General features: G+C 36.1%; 1 protein-coding gene across 1 annotated transcript in view; it reads right to left on the reverse strand.

Moving 5' to 3' along the window:
- LOC124158874 (uncharacterized PE-PGRS family protein PE_PGRS54-like) overlaps positions 1 to 15,548 on the reverse strand; it is a 113,335-nt gene that overhangs the window by 57,266 nt on the left and 40,521 nt on the right. The window contains exon 2 of the mRNA XM_046534270.1: positions 13,073 to 13,201. Coding sequence (XP_046390226.1) covers positions 13,073 to 13,201 — 129 coding nt within the window. The remainder of the gene's footprint in view (positions 1 to 13,072; positions 13,202 to 15,548) is intronic.

A 15,548-nucleotide genomic window follows, 5' to 3' on the forward strand; every position in this document is an offset into this window, starting at 1 on the left:
ACTAAAATCCATCCGTGGCACCGTGCACTTTATTTGAAGTTTGAGAGGAAGGATTGATCATCAGCATAAGTCATCATCGTCGAAAGTCAACAATCCTTCCCTTTTCCTTCTTCCCCTCTAGCTGTCGATTGTTTTCACCTAGCCATCATGCCTCATAATGTAGCCGACTAAGTCTTCTTCGTAAAGCTCTTAGGAGACTTCTCTTTTCTCCCACTCTTCTTAGCACTTCCTCGTAACACACTCGGTCAATCCATTTTTTATGTGAATAGAAAACTAAAATGGCAAATTCAGTAATAAAAATTTTGAATTATTATTAATTTAAATATCAAGGGGAATTTACATGTGCGAGTTTAATCATCTAAGTCATGTGTAACTGGCCTAGTATCGGTCAATAGCAGTGATGGAAGACGTTGCGTGTGTGGATACGGATATATGCTCGAATGATACTGCGCGAATCGTTTCTCTTCGTTTATTTTATCGACGTCTTCAGGAGAGAAGATAGCACTCTTGATCACGTGCGCTATTTGTATCAAAGCCATAAGAGATGGATACAATGTGGCGATGTCATCCATCTTTTTTCTGTGAATGCCCGCACTGTAAGGCTCCCGTTTATTTTTCTTTCTAAATCGTCCGCAAGCCCTGAAATATGCGTCATGCCGTTCTGCGTGGAGCATATGGGCCTGGATAGTGTTCCACTGTACTGCGAGGTCTTCTCGTCTGGGAATAGCCTACGCTTCCTCTCCTTCAATTTTCATTGCCACGGACATATTTCGCGGGGATGAAATAGTGAAGCAATAAAGAGTGATCTTTTAGCCTCCTTACTATCGGAAGTTTATCATTTTAAGGATGCCGCGATAAAAAATATTTTTCGTGAATGTTATTCATAAAATGGCCAACCATCATGAGTTTGAGAGAAAAAATATGAGCACTTGGAATGGGTGTATTTTAATTTTCGTCAGCTGATACAATATAGAAGAAAAATGAGGGTAAAAAGGGGTGTTTAATTTCACCAATCTTTAAACATGGAAATCGAGGTGGTATGCAAATTTTCTCTCGTTGTTAAGCATATTTCTCTAAGAATTTCTTCTTTAATAAATAAGACACTGCATAACGAAATGAAGTGCTGGTAGCCGATTTAAGCTCATTCTTTCATCGGAAAAAGCTGCTGCTGAAAACAGCTGCCGACTGTAGCGCCGTTTTCACAATTTGTTTGCTAAAATTATTCCGATGACGAGCCTTAAATGTGTTCTATCTGGTCTTCTTTACAGTAAAATTAGCTAAAATATAAGTTTTTCGAAACGGTATTTAGGCATACATACATTTTTACCCAGCGATTTCTGGCATTTATAATCTACCTTAGCACCGTTATCCCCGTCCATTTTCTGTTATGTGCTTATATCTATTTCTTTCTCCTTCTGCGATTCATGTTCGCTCCTATGGCGTAGCTTTGCTAATGCCAATAAGTAAGTAATAAATAAATCACCATCTTTACCATGCTTACAATCAGACAACTCTATAAGAACTTATATTATAGTAAGAAATTTCTAATACAATTTTCATAAATTATGGCATATAAAATCTATTTTTGTGTTTGTCAGTCGATAAGGCGTATGGTCTGAGAGTTTTATGGAAAAAACGTATGCTTTGTAACTCGGGCCAAATTACTTAGCTTTCAGAATTACTTAGTTATACACTTCAAAAACCGGAGCTTCGAAGATAAGTAGTCTGTAGTCCATTTCTTTATAGATTTTTATCGGCTCTCCATTTCATTCATAAAAAATTATTGGCATAGACTAGGAAATTTTCAGAAAACATCCGTCGTAGTATGAGCTTCAGGGCCAAGTAGAATATGTACGTCAAAATCTTTTATGTAGCACTAGCTAAAATAGCGTAACTGGGGTTTAGTATGTTGTAATAAATTTTTGACGCAAAATGTTCAGACTCAAGGAATCAAACGCTAATGAAATTAATTAAATTAATTTTCTCGTTTAATTTACTTACAATATCTACCTACTTATCCCCTTATAAATATATACTTATAATAAGAGTCGTATAGTAATAACAGTGTAATAATAGTAGTAGTATGATATAATAATCCCCAAATTATACTTAAACCCCTGACTTAGCACTCAATAATTCATTTTATTGCACAAATCAATTTCAATGCTAAAATTGACCTGCCTTATATTAACTTTATGGTTCTGCATTAACAAATAAAAGTTAGATAAATTATGTTGTTTGACATGACTCGACTTCTGATCATGAATCATTATTATTAGTAATCTAAATTTATGGAAATCAAGTCATTTATGGAACATAATGGCTGGATCATGTTCAACTCTACCCCTTGCTCTTTCGATCTGAGAAAACCTGACTCTCCCTCAATTTTCATGACCATGACCACGAATATTACAATAGAGGATCCTCAAATTTTCCTCATAATGTGTTGTCCCACTCCGCGCATTTAAATGGGTTTACAAAAGTCGCCACTCGCATCGCTGACGGGCATAGTGATCCGAGTTTCGTGGGGAAATTAGGTATAATTAGAGGAGTTCACCGAAATTGATATACATGATTATGTGATCCATTGAATTCATAGCTTTTCAATTTATTTCTCGCAATTAAAAACAATACTATGCAATATATAAAAAAGCGGATCGCATTGCACTCATCACCACGCCGCGGACATTTTTGAAATTCGATTAAAATGCGACCGAAGTGGCAAAAGAAATCATCCTTCTATGGGGTGGAAATGGACCTCCTCTGTGAAGTCCCCTTGGCCACGACTTCTATTGTAGGATGATTAAGTGAAGCAATAGGGTGTGCTCTCCCGGCCTTGATGATTCCAAGTGGTAGGAACGCCATAGACCGTTGCTCCCTCTCTACGCCAAAGACGTGCAGGCACTATTTTTAAGACTCGGCCTGAGTTATGCTCTCTGTCATTGTCGGTTGAAGGCTGAGGCCGCATGTGCAAGCGGCAAGAAAGAGCGCGTTAAATATTGCGTGAGGAATGTTACATCATTGGGGCGTGAGCATATGGAATCGTGATCGCACGTGCTTGGTAACGTACAGAAATGAAATATGACCCAGTGCTGCTTTTTTGCAACTCACATCAAATTTTGAAGATTCGGAATTAAAAAAAAAGTTTGCATTTTCAGCTTCGTGGATGACAAATCTGGGTTTACAAATCATTTTATGTTGCAAAATTGAATGGTCTATATGTTACTGCCATGATAATAATGATAGTTGAAAATTTTTCCTTTTCTTCAATTACAAATCTTCAAATTATATTTTTCTCTTAGAAACATCTTTGGGTTAGAGAGAGTCTAACCCGGCGTAAAAATGAGTAATTTTTCTGGAAAAAAATTACAATGAATTCGATGACCTTCGTTGGGGGTCAGATTCTTGATTCAACCCCTTTTGAATTCCCGAATTAAAGAAAATTTTAATTCTTTAAATCTGCACGGTTTTACGCAGTAAAAGAACAATCACATGGATTGGACATGGACATTGGACATGGATTGAACATGGTTAATCTGGATAATTTAAAATCTGCAGACTTCATGGAAAAATAGTTGCTTCCATAAATAGGAAATGGATGTCCCTTAGGCCTACTCGTTACATCACTCTTCATATCTGTGAATCTTGACTGAATACATGCCGAGATATAACATGACATTACGTGATAATATTTACTGTGGACGATTTCAGCACATATTCATAGTTTTATCAGATCGATCACACATTATCTTATCGGTTAGTGGAAATATGTTTAGTGGGGAAACCCTTACAACGGTATTTTCAAGGCAAAGAAGAGTACTCATCATTGTCTCCTTTCAAGATGTATTTGGAGTCTGGCGTGAAAAAGATTCCTAATTCTAAATAATATGCTGTTTTTCGGTAAAAAATTACCATATCATGATAAGGAATATAAAATATATTGATAGTGTTTCAATTCACCACCAACAAATAGCATTAGGTACATACATGGCTTGAAACTCATAAGAGTAAAGATTTTATCCTTAAAATATTTTGATATTTCTAAGTGTACCTTTTAAATTTATGTATGGTTCCCATGGAGTTATATGATAAAAGTGGTTATGATTATACTGATAGGATATATAAGATTCATTTGGAATTCATATTTTATGAAATTAGTAAATAAAAATGGAATATTAAATGCTATTGATATCTTATGTATTTTTTCCTTAATATCAATTGAGCAGTAAGAGTAACGTAGTACTAACGTAGTACTACTGATAATTATCAGAATAAGAAATATTAATTATGCCAGACCCCAAATATTTCAAGGAGACCAAGAGTTAATTCTGATTCGGCTTGAAAAGTAAGTTTTCGAAAGTTTCTGTTACCTGATAATTTTTCCAGTAAATGAACCATCCGATAAACTTATGAGAATGAGTATTTCCTAAAAAATCAGTTAATATTCAAAGAATAAGTAATCGAGCGGTATTAAATGCGTGGTACTCACAAAACCGGATTAATTTGATATTAAGAGCAACTTTTAAAGTTTTTGTTGCCAGAGAGCCAAAGGACTTTTTAAACTTAAAACGTCAAATTTGAAGTTCGTCATTTAAAGAATGTTTGCAATTGCAGGTCTATAAAAGACAGATGAGAAGTTTTAGTCATTTTATGAAGCAAAATTAAATGGTCAATATGATATTGCCATAATAGCAATGATTGAGTTTTCTTTAAACACTTTTTCTTCTCGCTTTTCTTTAAAGACAAATATTCAAATATTACGTTTTACTTAAACTATCTTCGTGTTGGAGAGGGTCTAACCCTACGTAAAAGTGAGAAATTGTTCTCGGAAAAATGAAAATTGAGTGTTTATTACTCCCTAAGCTTCTATTTCCACTCAGTGTAATGGGAATAATGCCTGGAAAACGTTGCAAGATGAGGCTCGACCTTTGAAAGAGAGGTGGGCGAAGATATAGAATAGTGTATTTTGTAATTTCGCTCAAATTTCTGCTCAACATAATTTTGATCTCAGTGTTAATTATAAGAATTGTTTCCTAATTATGAGATCCCGGTATCTGTGTTACCGGTAACTATTTTACCCTGATATTTGTACTAGATTTTTTTTCAATAAATATGACTGATTGATTTTTCCAAGTGTTGCCGAATAAGCCCCACACTCGAGTCTATTTTGACATTTCTTTAAAAAAGTAATGAAAATTATGTGGGTGAATGTGTGGCTTTACTTCCCTAAAAATATGATTATGTATATAGCTCTATTAGATCAAAAATAGCTGAAATGTAGGTCGTGAAAAAATATTACCTTCAGAAATAATCTAAAAAAATTTTGAAAGTATGGTATTTTTAATGGTACTCTGTCCGGATGGGACCGCAAATATGAAACCTCATATTGTGGTAGGAAAATAACAATATCTTCTGCTTAAATTAATTAAAAATAATAATAATAAATAGTAATAATAATAATAATAATAATAATAATAATAAATTGTAATAGTGTAAGATCCAAGAAAACTTATCTTCTACATATCGTAAATTGCGCAGTCTTTTTCCTCTCTCATGTTAAATAATATAGCTTTGCTGATTTCACATATTTAACCGTTGATTCTTTGAAGAACATGAAACTATCGATTCTTTCTCTTTCTCGTTAATAAACGTAGGGCGCGCCCTATTCACAACATTCATGAGCTGAGCATCCATTCCCTCTCATTCATCTTTCTTGAAAAACTTTGCGAAGAAAGCACAATTAAGACCCAAGTGTGAAGGAAACTTTCCGAGGCTTTCAAGCCTCCGAGACCGCCTCAGTCAGCTTGCTAAGGGGTTGAGGGTTCCGAATGAAATCACGTAGGCTAAAAAGCCCCAGACCGTATGACGTGATGTAATCGAGTCGATTTCGGGAGACGTGGAGAAATTTTTACTGCGCCAGAAGGAACTAGGTGGTGGATGATGAAAGTCGCGGCGACAGCTCATAAGACCCTCGGTGAAAAATAGTCTCTGAAATAAATTATTTTAGCCTGGAGTCTAATTTGAAATCTTCGAATTTTAATTTTAAAGGCAGTTATCTACCCAAGGGGGTGTTAATAGCGCATTTTGCGACGTCGAAATTTCCGGCGAAGATCGTGAAAGTATATTTAGTAGGGAAACTAATTAAAAGTAATGGACTTTTGGCTTCTCATCCTTAGGATTATTATCAAAGTATTACACCGATGCAGATAGGTTTGCATGGAGTATTGAAGAAGTATTCTGGTTGTCTCCCCTCCAAATAAGGGCTCCCCTCTTCCATTCATTATAAGCCCTACTCCCTTCATTCTATCTGGAAATCCTAATATCTCCCTTCCTCTCCCTCGTTTATCCTATATTTTACCCCCTTACACCGTTTGATAAATCTCCTCACCGCTAATTACTCGCTTTATTCATATCTTTTGCTTGCTCCGTATCTCATCCAGGAGGTACCTAATCTCACCCAGCATGTCCAGTCGTGCCTTCACTTCGTCGATCCTTCTCCTCTCCGTTCAATTTACTTTCTCCATTCTTCTCCACACCCACATCTCGAATGCCTCCTTCTCTCGTCCTCCTTCCTTAGTGTCCACGTTTCTGCACCGTCAAATGCTTCTTTCCAAATCAGACTCTTCACTTAACTTTTATTAAAACTCTTACATCATGATCCTTTCACAAGCTCCTTCCCGTTCATGAACGCCTCCTTTGCTAATGCAATTCTCTTCCTGATGCACTTACTGCTGTATCCATTTTCCTCCAATTTGCCGCCCAAATAGAAGTTTTTTCCAAACTTCTTTTACCTTGAATCTCGCATTCCTAGCTCGCGGTGCTTTACAAAACTGAATAACCTTGGTCTTATAGTGATTAATCCTCAAGCCATACTCCTCGCAGCGCTTGTCTAACGCATCCTTCGGGTAATTCCGAGATTTCCAAGGGCCCGCTTGAGTGCTTTGAGGAAGAGACTTCGAGTTTAGCTCTCCGACCGTCGCGTCGGATGGTACGTTCACCTCACCAAGTGGACCTCACCGCGTTTATTTTCATCCAGCTAGAATTTTGCTACCTAATGTTTATTATTGAATACTTTAAAATTAGTTTTTAAATGTTTTGATTAATGTGCCGTGTTGTTTGTCGCCTTCGTCCAATCTTGGAACTAAATTTAACCCATGTTTTCAATTAGCTATCAAGCTGAAATTTTCAGAATAACTCAGAACCAGAGAAAAAAAATCAATATTTTAACACTTTCATTACGATTTGAACTATGTCTAGATTTTTATTTTGAATTCAAAATTTAATATGGAGATAAGTTCAAAGATTAGCCACCACAATTCGATGGCAGCGCTGTGATCGTTAATGGGAAGGAGCATTCTAGAAATTTACAGCAACAAATTTGCTGACATCAAAATTTATTAAAAAATCGATTGAACTAAAAATTTACTAACCCTCACAGCAAAATTAAGTAATACCTCTCTTTGGTGAAGAAAATCAGGAAAGTACACCCTTTGAAATTGTTTTAATTCGTTTTTCTAATTGAAAATCTGCTTTAATTATGAAAAGAGTCTAGATTATAGCATTTTAAACTGTGTTTATGTGCATAAAAAATTGAAGGATTATAATATATATTATCAAAATCTAGAATGAGAAAATAATATTACAATGTGAAAATATATTTTTATATTAAGACTAAGTTTTTCTGGTGAATTAAAAACAATACAATAAATTTTCCTAAAAAAATTCTTTATATATTATAAACGTAACGAAAAACCTTAAACGCATATTCCACTCTAACCCTAAATTGATGATTAACGTCCACTAACATGAGTGAAGTATAAATTGACTGTTACTATGTAACGTTTTTCGCTACATTTGGTGTAAGGTACTAAGATATTGCCAGGCTCATTAAAAAAATATTTTATTCCTATTGGTTCACAAGAAAAACTTTTTTTAATTAAAATTAATTTTTAATTTTAAAATATTACTTAAGACTTCATTATATACCCTTTCCTTAGTTCCGCATTTTTCCATACATGATATCCTTTCGGTTCCTAGTGACCAGCATCCATCATTCCTGGTTTTGGCCCAAATTCCCCGCATAATGCATCCCTTTGTGCTTGTAGTGCTGCGCTCTCTCTCTCTCTCCTTCTCCTAAGACATCCTCGTTGGATTGACATCAGTTGATACCATTATGCGTTCAAGGCCTTTGGAGTGGCGCCGCCCGCCTCGCTGTGCTTGAGTCGCGCTTCCCTCTGAGTGAGATCCTGCCTCACCATGATCTCGTTTTATAGCTTAGAGCGCGGATCAGGAAGTGCCCTTCAGCGGGTGTAGGCATCGGGTAGAATTACTAACTCTCTGCTGTCCGACTATCTGAATGATTTCTTGGAGAAAGTTTAAGAAAAATACGCTGGCCTTTTCCGCTGAAGAATCATTGCGAATATTATACATAGTTTCCGGCTTCACGTGGTGGTGATAGCATAATTATCCACTAATTGAGGGAGAAACAACGTCTGTAATTACTAGGGGGGGCTAAAAATAGATTTTTTTACTTACTTGAATCAGTATTTAAATTTATACAAGGAGTATAGCAAGAGAAAAATCTTATTCTCTCGTCTTGTGTTGAAATGAAACCTGTCGAATTTAAAAGCGAGCCCTATATTTACGAAAATCGTGGGCTAAGCCATTATTTCCCGCGGCTACATCGGTAAATCTTCTGTGCTTGAATTCGGGGAACTCTGATAGTAAAGGCCATTAAATGTAATTGGGAGTAAGAAAAATATGTGTGGTATTGTTTTAAAGACATTTGTTATGATAATTCAGCTTTTGAGTACGCACAGATCCTGTGAAAATAATTGAGGAATCCTCATGCCATATGAATGAATGAACTCATCAAATGCACAAGCGTGTCTACTTTTTGTCATCAATCGTGTGCTATGCCGTCATAGCCAGCAGCTGGATCGCTCAATCAGCTGTTCTCAAACCTAGGACGCGACGAGTATAAAGGTCATCGCTAGGAATTCCCTGCATCTTCACAAAGTCATAATACTTAGCACTTGGAAGGGCTATGAAGAGATTGCGAAATGACAACGGATTGTTCGTTTCTCTCTCTTCAGTGGAGTAACCCTCATCAACTAAGATTTTTATTTCACTTTTGCAGTTTGTAATAAAAATATAATTAACCCATTACTTCCTGGCGATATCATATGAGATCACTTTAAAATTAACAGATTACGTAATTATCTGTCAGTATATTTGTATATTTAACCTCCATGCTACATCAAAAATGTTGCATATTTTTTAAGAGTCTGGGGGGGACACGTGCCCCCCTAGATCCGCCTATGTCTATTAGGCATATTTCTCTGATATCCACATGCGATTTTAAAAAATTGCTTTAAATTAATTGATATACAAGCTTTCTCCTGAAATCACTTAAGATGTGATCTTAAGGTTGAATTGAGTTGAAGATTCTTAACAATTAACAAATTTCGCAATTATCTGTCAGTATATTTGCATAGTTAACCTCAATGCTATATCTATCAGATATATTTCTCCCTCCACATGAGATTTTTTAAAATTTCGCTTAATTAATTAATTTAATTTATTGATATACAAGCTTTCGCCTGAAATGTGTTAAATTTTAAGTGAACCCATATGAGATCACCGTGAGGCAATAGGTCAAAGAAGAAATCGTTTGGCTTTCCTTTTTTGGACTTTTGCCTAAAGAGTGTCGCTATGATAAAAAAATGGTTTGTTGAACGTTGAGTTTCATATAGCGACTATGATTGCATCAATTTCGCGGAAATTGATTAGAACTGGAGATAAGCATCTGCGTAAAAGCAGGTGAAACGGTTATTTCTGCACGAAATGTTATCAGTTGGACATAGTTTTTCTATCATCAAAGAAAAACGCAGAATTATATCTTAAATGGCAAATATTGCTTTGTAAAGATCGTAGTATTTCTCAGCATCAATCTATGGAGTTGAATATGCACTTACTATTTTCAATCCGTGACTGAAGAGATAAGGTGGGAGGACTGTTAAGTGAAGTGCTATGAATTGTTTCTAAGAAAATTGTGGTGATAATTACGTGTTTAAATAGTTACAGATTCTGCGTGGTTAATTATGTATCTGGTACTTTGTTTTATTCTATCCTCGCATGGTCGAATTTTTATGAAAGAGCTTTTCCAGTATTTAAGGAAACAATCGTGTCATAGCCAGCGGCTTACGTTCACGGCATCACTTGTAAGTGGACCTGCACCGCAAAAATTCCATGCTGGAATTTCAAATCGAGGATCCGGGCAAGGGGACTGCATAGAAAAGGCCCAATCCCATCCCACAGAAGGGTGATTTCTGTTGCCATTTCTGTCGCATTTCAATCGGCTTTCCAAAATGTCTGCGACGCGGTGATGATTGCAATGCGGAGTATATTGGGAATATGTTAACTCGTCTTTTTCTCGATCCCAGGCACTTCTACTAAAACTACCCCCGCTGGTGCGCGAATTATTTCGGGTAGAGTCAAATTAGATAAGGTAAAAGGAAATAAGAAAAAATAGATTAAACTGACCTATACATGCCATGTTTTATCTACATAAAGTAGTGGGGATCCACTTTTTCATAATATTTTGCTGTATGGTTACAATAGTTTGCAAATGCGAGGAATAGCATTGAAGTGTTGTGAATTTTATTAGTGACATCACCGTGAATGTAAATTTCGGTCGACACCCACATATTTTACTTCATTTTTCCGTGAAATTCGGATAAATATGTCCGTCAGCGACGCGAGTGGCGACTTTTGTAAACCCATTTATGTGCGCGGTGGTTGACAAGTGAGATAGTGTACTATTGACATTTGGAATCGTTTCAGGCCTGACGTGGTAGAAACACGCTATAGTCAAGATAAAATAAATTAAAGCAAATAGTAATATCCACACTTAAATTAAAAAAAAATCCATAACCGACCATGGTTTCGGTATTAATTCGAAACTTGAAGCGTGCACGTGGTGGAAGGCCTCCATATTATCAATAAAAGGCAACTATGTTACTTCCACTGTATATTTCTTTTTAACTCCGACCGGTTTCGGCTGTAAAACCATTATCAACTACAGATATTATCTTATTATATCATTAATTTCTGTACTTGATTATGGTTTAGCGACAGAAATCGGTTGGAATTAAAAAAATATATTGTGGAAATAACAAATTGTCTTTTACTATGACGTGAGATTTTACATTTTCCTGGCGAACAGAATGTATAAACTTTTTTCGGGATTCCGCGCGGGTAAGATTTTGTAAGAGCGCCGACGTTTCGGGTATCGACTCGCTACCCATTCTCACGGCTACTGATTGAATGAATAAAAAAAATTAATAATAATTAGAATACATGATTTTTATTATTATAAAATAATTATATAACTATTATACTATAATTATTATATAATAATAAAAATCATGTATTCTAATTATTATTAATTTTTTTTATTCATTCAATCAGTAGCCGTGGGAATGGGTAGCGAGTCGGTATCCGAAACGTCGGCGCTCTTACCCGCGCGGTATCCCGAGAAAAGTTTATACATGATGATGTGGTTTCGGTACTTCACCTTGAGAATGACTTAAAAGTGTTAAAACCATTGTAGGTAATGGAATTATTTGTTGAAGTGTGGAAATTACAATTGATGTTTTATATTTCATCACGGAAAATGTATTGTTATTTAAGGTATTCCACAATTTAAGATTGTCTGATTTTCTGATTGTCCCCATCCCCAAATTGAATTTGCCTCTTCAATTCCCAGCAAGGCCATTCCCTTACATGCATATTTTTTTCCTCCACCCCTCACTCCGCGCTGACCTAACGGTTTTCCCTCTAGCAAGGCTTTTGACTTCCTCTTCCCAAGTTCATGAACCATTTTACTTACGGTCAGGATGAGATTCAACAGCACATTGTTTTCTTTTCATGCATTTATCTATGCTCCGTATCTGGTGTCATATCACAATTTTGAAAATTCGTATTGTAATTTATCGTGAGATATACCAATGGAGGCAATGCGTAAAAGAGATTCCTAATTTATCCTTGTTTATTTGAAATGTAAAATATGCTGTAATGATGATTCCACGGATAAATAAATTGATGCATACTATCATCATTACTATTATCATTATCATTCTCATCATTATTACTGTTGTGTTCCAGAATGTTGTTGAAGTTTTTATATTTTATTTTTAATTCATGAATTAAATATATGGTAATAATATGGAAACTGACGACAAAACTGATGAAGTTGGGCAGGGCCATAAAGTATGCTATTTATGTGATTTTTATAACGTATTTTATGTATGTTTTAAGTGTTTTTATTTAAACAGCAGAAATGTAATCAATTTGAAAAGTTCGACTATTGGGCAATAGCAACTAGTATATGTTTATAGCCATGTGATTTTAAATCAATGTACTAATATAGAATATCTATTATTATTTTTATCATTTAAAAAATATTATTATCATCATTATATTCATCATCACGATCTAAACCCTCCTTAGGCCCCTTGCACACACGCCGATTTTGGACAGCCGGTAAAATATCAGCCGTCCACATTCTCAATAGTAAAAATGAGAGGAGATGGGGGCTTGCACACTGACCGACCACGCACCGGTACCGATAAAAAAAGTCGATTAGCGTACGGCCATTGCCACTGAGGATCATTGGCTCAGCACAACAACCTAGCAAGTGATCGTTTGTTCGGTTAAAATCCGGCGTGTGTGCAGGCAGTGCTCCACCGATAAAATATCCGCCTTGAATGATAATTAAACTATGTTATTCCACATAAAATATTTATTAGATCACTATCATGGTTTCAAGGATGGCGCAGTGCTTTGAAACCATGGTGGTGATCTAATAAATATTTTATGTGAAATAACATAATTTAATTTTCATTCAATATGCATAATTCCATAAAGTAACACCTTAAACTATCAAATCCGCCGTTTTTTTCCGGCCTTCCAAAATCGGTGTGTGTGTGAATTGGGCCTTACTCTCCAAGTTAAGTGCCCGCGCTCTCATACCAAAAAAGAGAATGGAGGCAATTGAAGTGGGACTCACCGTGTTGTAGTCGTAGAAGGTCCTTGATTTTCCGAGGCCAGGTATATTGTCGGGCGGGGAAACGATGGCAGTACGCGCTTCCAAATCCACGTCCACTCTCACGGGGTACTTGTGAAACATGACGACTTGCTGAAATGACAAGAAAAAAGAAGTTGTACAAATATACCGAAACCTTGGCAAAAAATTTGCTTTTAATTCTTGAAAGACCTACGCTCCAATACACGATAAAAATTGAGGTCAATAGAAATAAAAAAAGGCTGCAATATTGCCGACAGAAGTGAAAACTTGAAATAACGTGAGCATTTTTGAATTTAAGGAAAGAAATTTTCTCCGCGTGTTTCCTTTTTCATATTTCTACAATATGTTAATGCAAACACTTCAATTGTAAATTTTGTATATTCAGAATATACATAATTATACATATATGTAGTAGCGGTGACAGTGACGGTGACGCGAGTCCAATGTCTTTTACCCTTCTACAAAAGTGCTCAACTTGACATAAGAAGTTTTCACTTCAAAAAGCAACTCCCTGACAACATCAAGATCAATAATATAATATCAAACGTTAAAAATAGAGCCATTTCGGGTAGAGTCATTTATGAGTAGCGTTAAAAATGTATGATATTCAAACCAATGTATTAATATAGAAATCAATCAATAAATCAATTGGTGATGAGATTTCTCTCTCATTATGACGAATGCCAATAGCGATATCCGGGAGGGATTTTGCGGAATCAGGCGAAAATCTGCCCACATATATTTTCGGTTTTTGCTACGTAAATAGAACACAGGCCTACGTGAAAAGCTCCTTCCGAAAGATGGACGCCATGCTCTTGAATCATTAATTTTGCCTCGTCCCATGTCTTTTTAATTCCGCTATTTTTATTCCATTCCTTTCTCGTATTTTCTTCCGGAGAGCAAGCCTTGCTTAACGTCAAAGAAAAAGAAAGCGCACTCCGCGTCGTATTAATGGATATTTCTTTGTATCCGGAAGGTTGACCCTGGGGAGGTATTTTATTCATGCCTGATCATGACCTTAGCTTGAATCCCTTAACCCCGAGGGCGTGTATGGTTAGAAGAAGCTATTTTCTACGGAGATTTAGTGGATATTTATGAATCCATTTTTATTTTATTCTCATTTTAAAGCATTTATTACCGAGTATAAAAATTTTTCAGATATCGCGTCTCTTAAAATTACGTCCTACACACGTGTGAATACACACATCTCGATTATTTATTCTGTAAATGCTGGGATATTGGATTGAATGAATGGGGAATTGATGAATTTGAGTTTAATTTGGAAGCTCTGAAGGGCAATGAGTTTACAAGATTATTTTCCACGAAAAAATGGGAGTGAAAATGAAAAAGTGCATGCTTGGATTTTATTCTATTCTATGTTGTATACACCATTGATGAAGTTCGCCATGCAAAAATATTTGGCTTAGCTGGACCTAAGAGCAATGAATGTTATCAGACATATTTTTTTTAATCTTTGACATTGTCGTTTGAAGGAATGAATTTCTTTCAATGAATTACTGAACAACAAGAAAAAATTAATATAATTTTTTATGTAAACGTAGTGGAATGTCGTCCTTAGTGGTTTTATTTATTCAGATCATGATGTAGAGGCGCCTCTCGTTATAATAATGGAATGAGGGAGTTAAACTAGAGTATCAAATTTTCAGGAGGTTTCATTGAATGAACTATGGTGAACTTAACGTTTTAGGATATTTTCCTATAGTTAATACTTGTGATAATATATTTTTATTTTATTAAGCTCCACCCAAAGAAGTGATTGCGTTATTGTATGCTTCCAAAAAAAGTTGCCGATTATATCGTTATGAAGCTTCGTTGACCATCTAATGCTGTCCTCATTGGCCACAAATGGGATTATTTTTATTGATAAAATATTCTATCGGTTAAGGTAGGTTTACATGGAGCATTTTGTAGGTTATCCGGGCCTCTCCACCCTCCCAATATGGACTCTCCTCCCCATTTCATAGTGAGGTCTATACCTTTTCATTCTTTCCTTAAATTCTATTATATTTCTTTCCCTCCCTCGTTTATCTAATATTAATCCCTCCTACGGTGTTTTTAACATTCCCTTTCCGCTCAGAACTCTGTCCATCCAAACGCTCCCTCCAGAGGGAACTTCCCTTCGCTAGGGGCCGCCTAGAATCCCTCTAGTCTTGCCTTTCCTACAGGCTTAAACTTAGATCCACTTCTGCCTACCCGCATATTTGTTGTAGTACTGCCGCATGTGATTTCAATGAGAGAGTCGAGACTGCCTTTGGCCGTAATGAGCTGCAATACCAGGTGTTCTTCCCGAAAAAGCACAAACTCACCGAATCACCGGGAAGTATATGCACCGCCCGTATCTTGTTTGGTTCGACTATGAGGGCTGCAACTTTCCAGTCTTCTAGGCTTTGCATACTTTCGATAAAGCATGCACCGTAACGGAGCCGCAGTGCGGTCC

This window comes from Ischnura elegans, chromosome 5, assembly GCF_921293095.1.
Source record: "Ischnura elegans chromosome 5, ioIscEleg1.1, whole genome shotgun sequence".
NCBI classification, from domain to species: domain Eukaryota; kingdom Metazoa; phylum Arthropoda; class Insecta; order Odonata; family Coenagrionidae; genus Ischnura; species Ischnura elegans.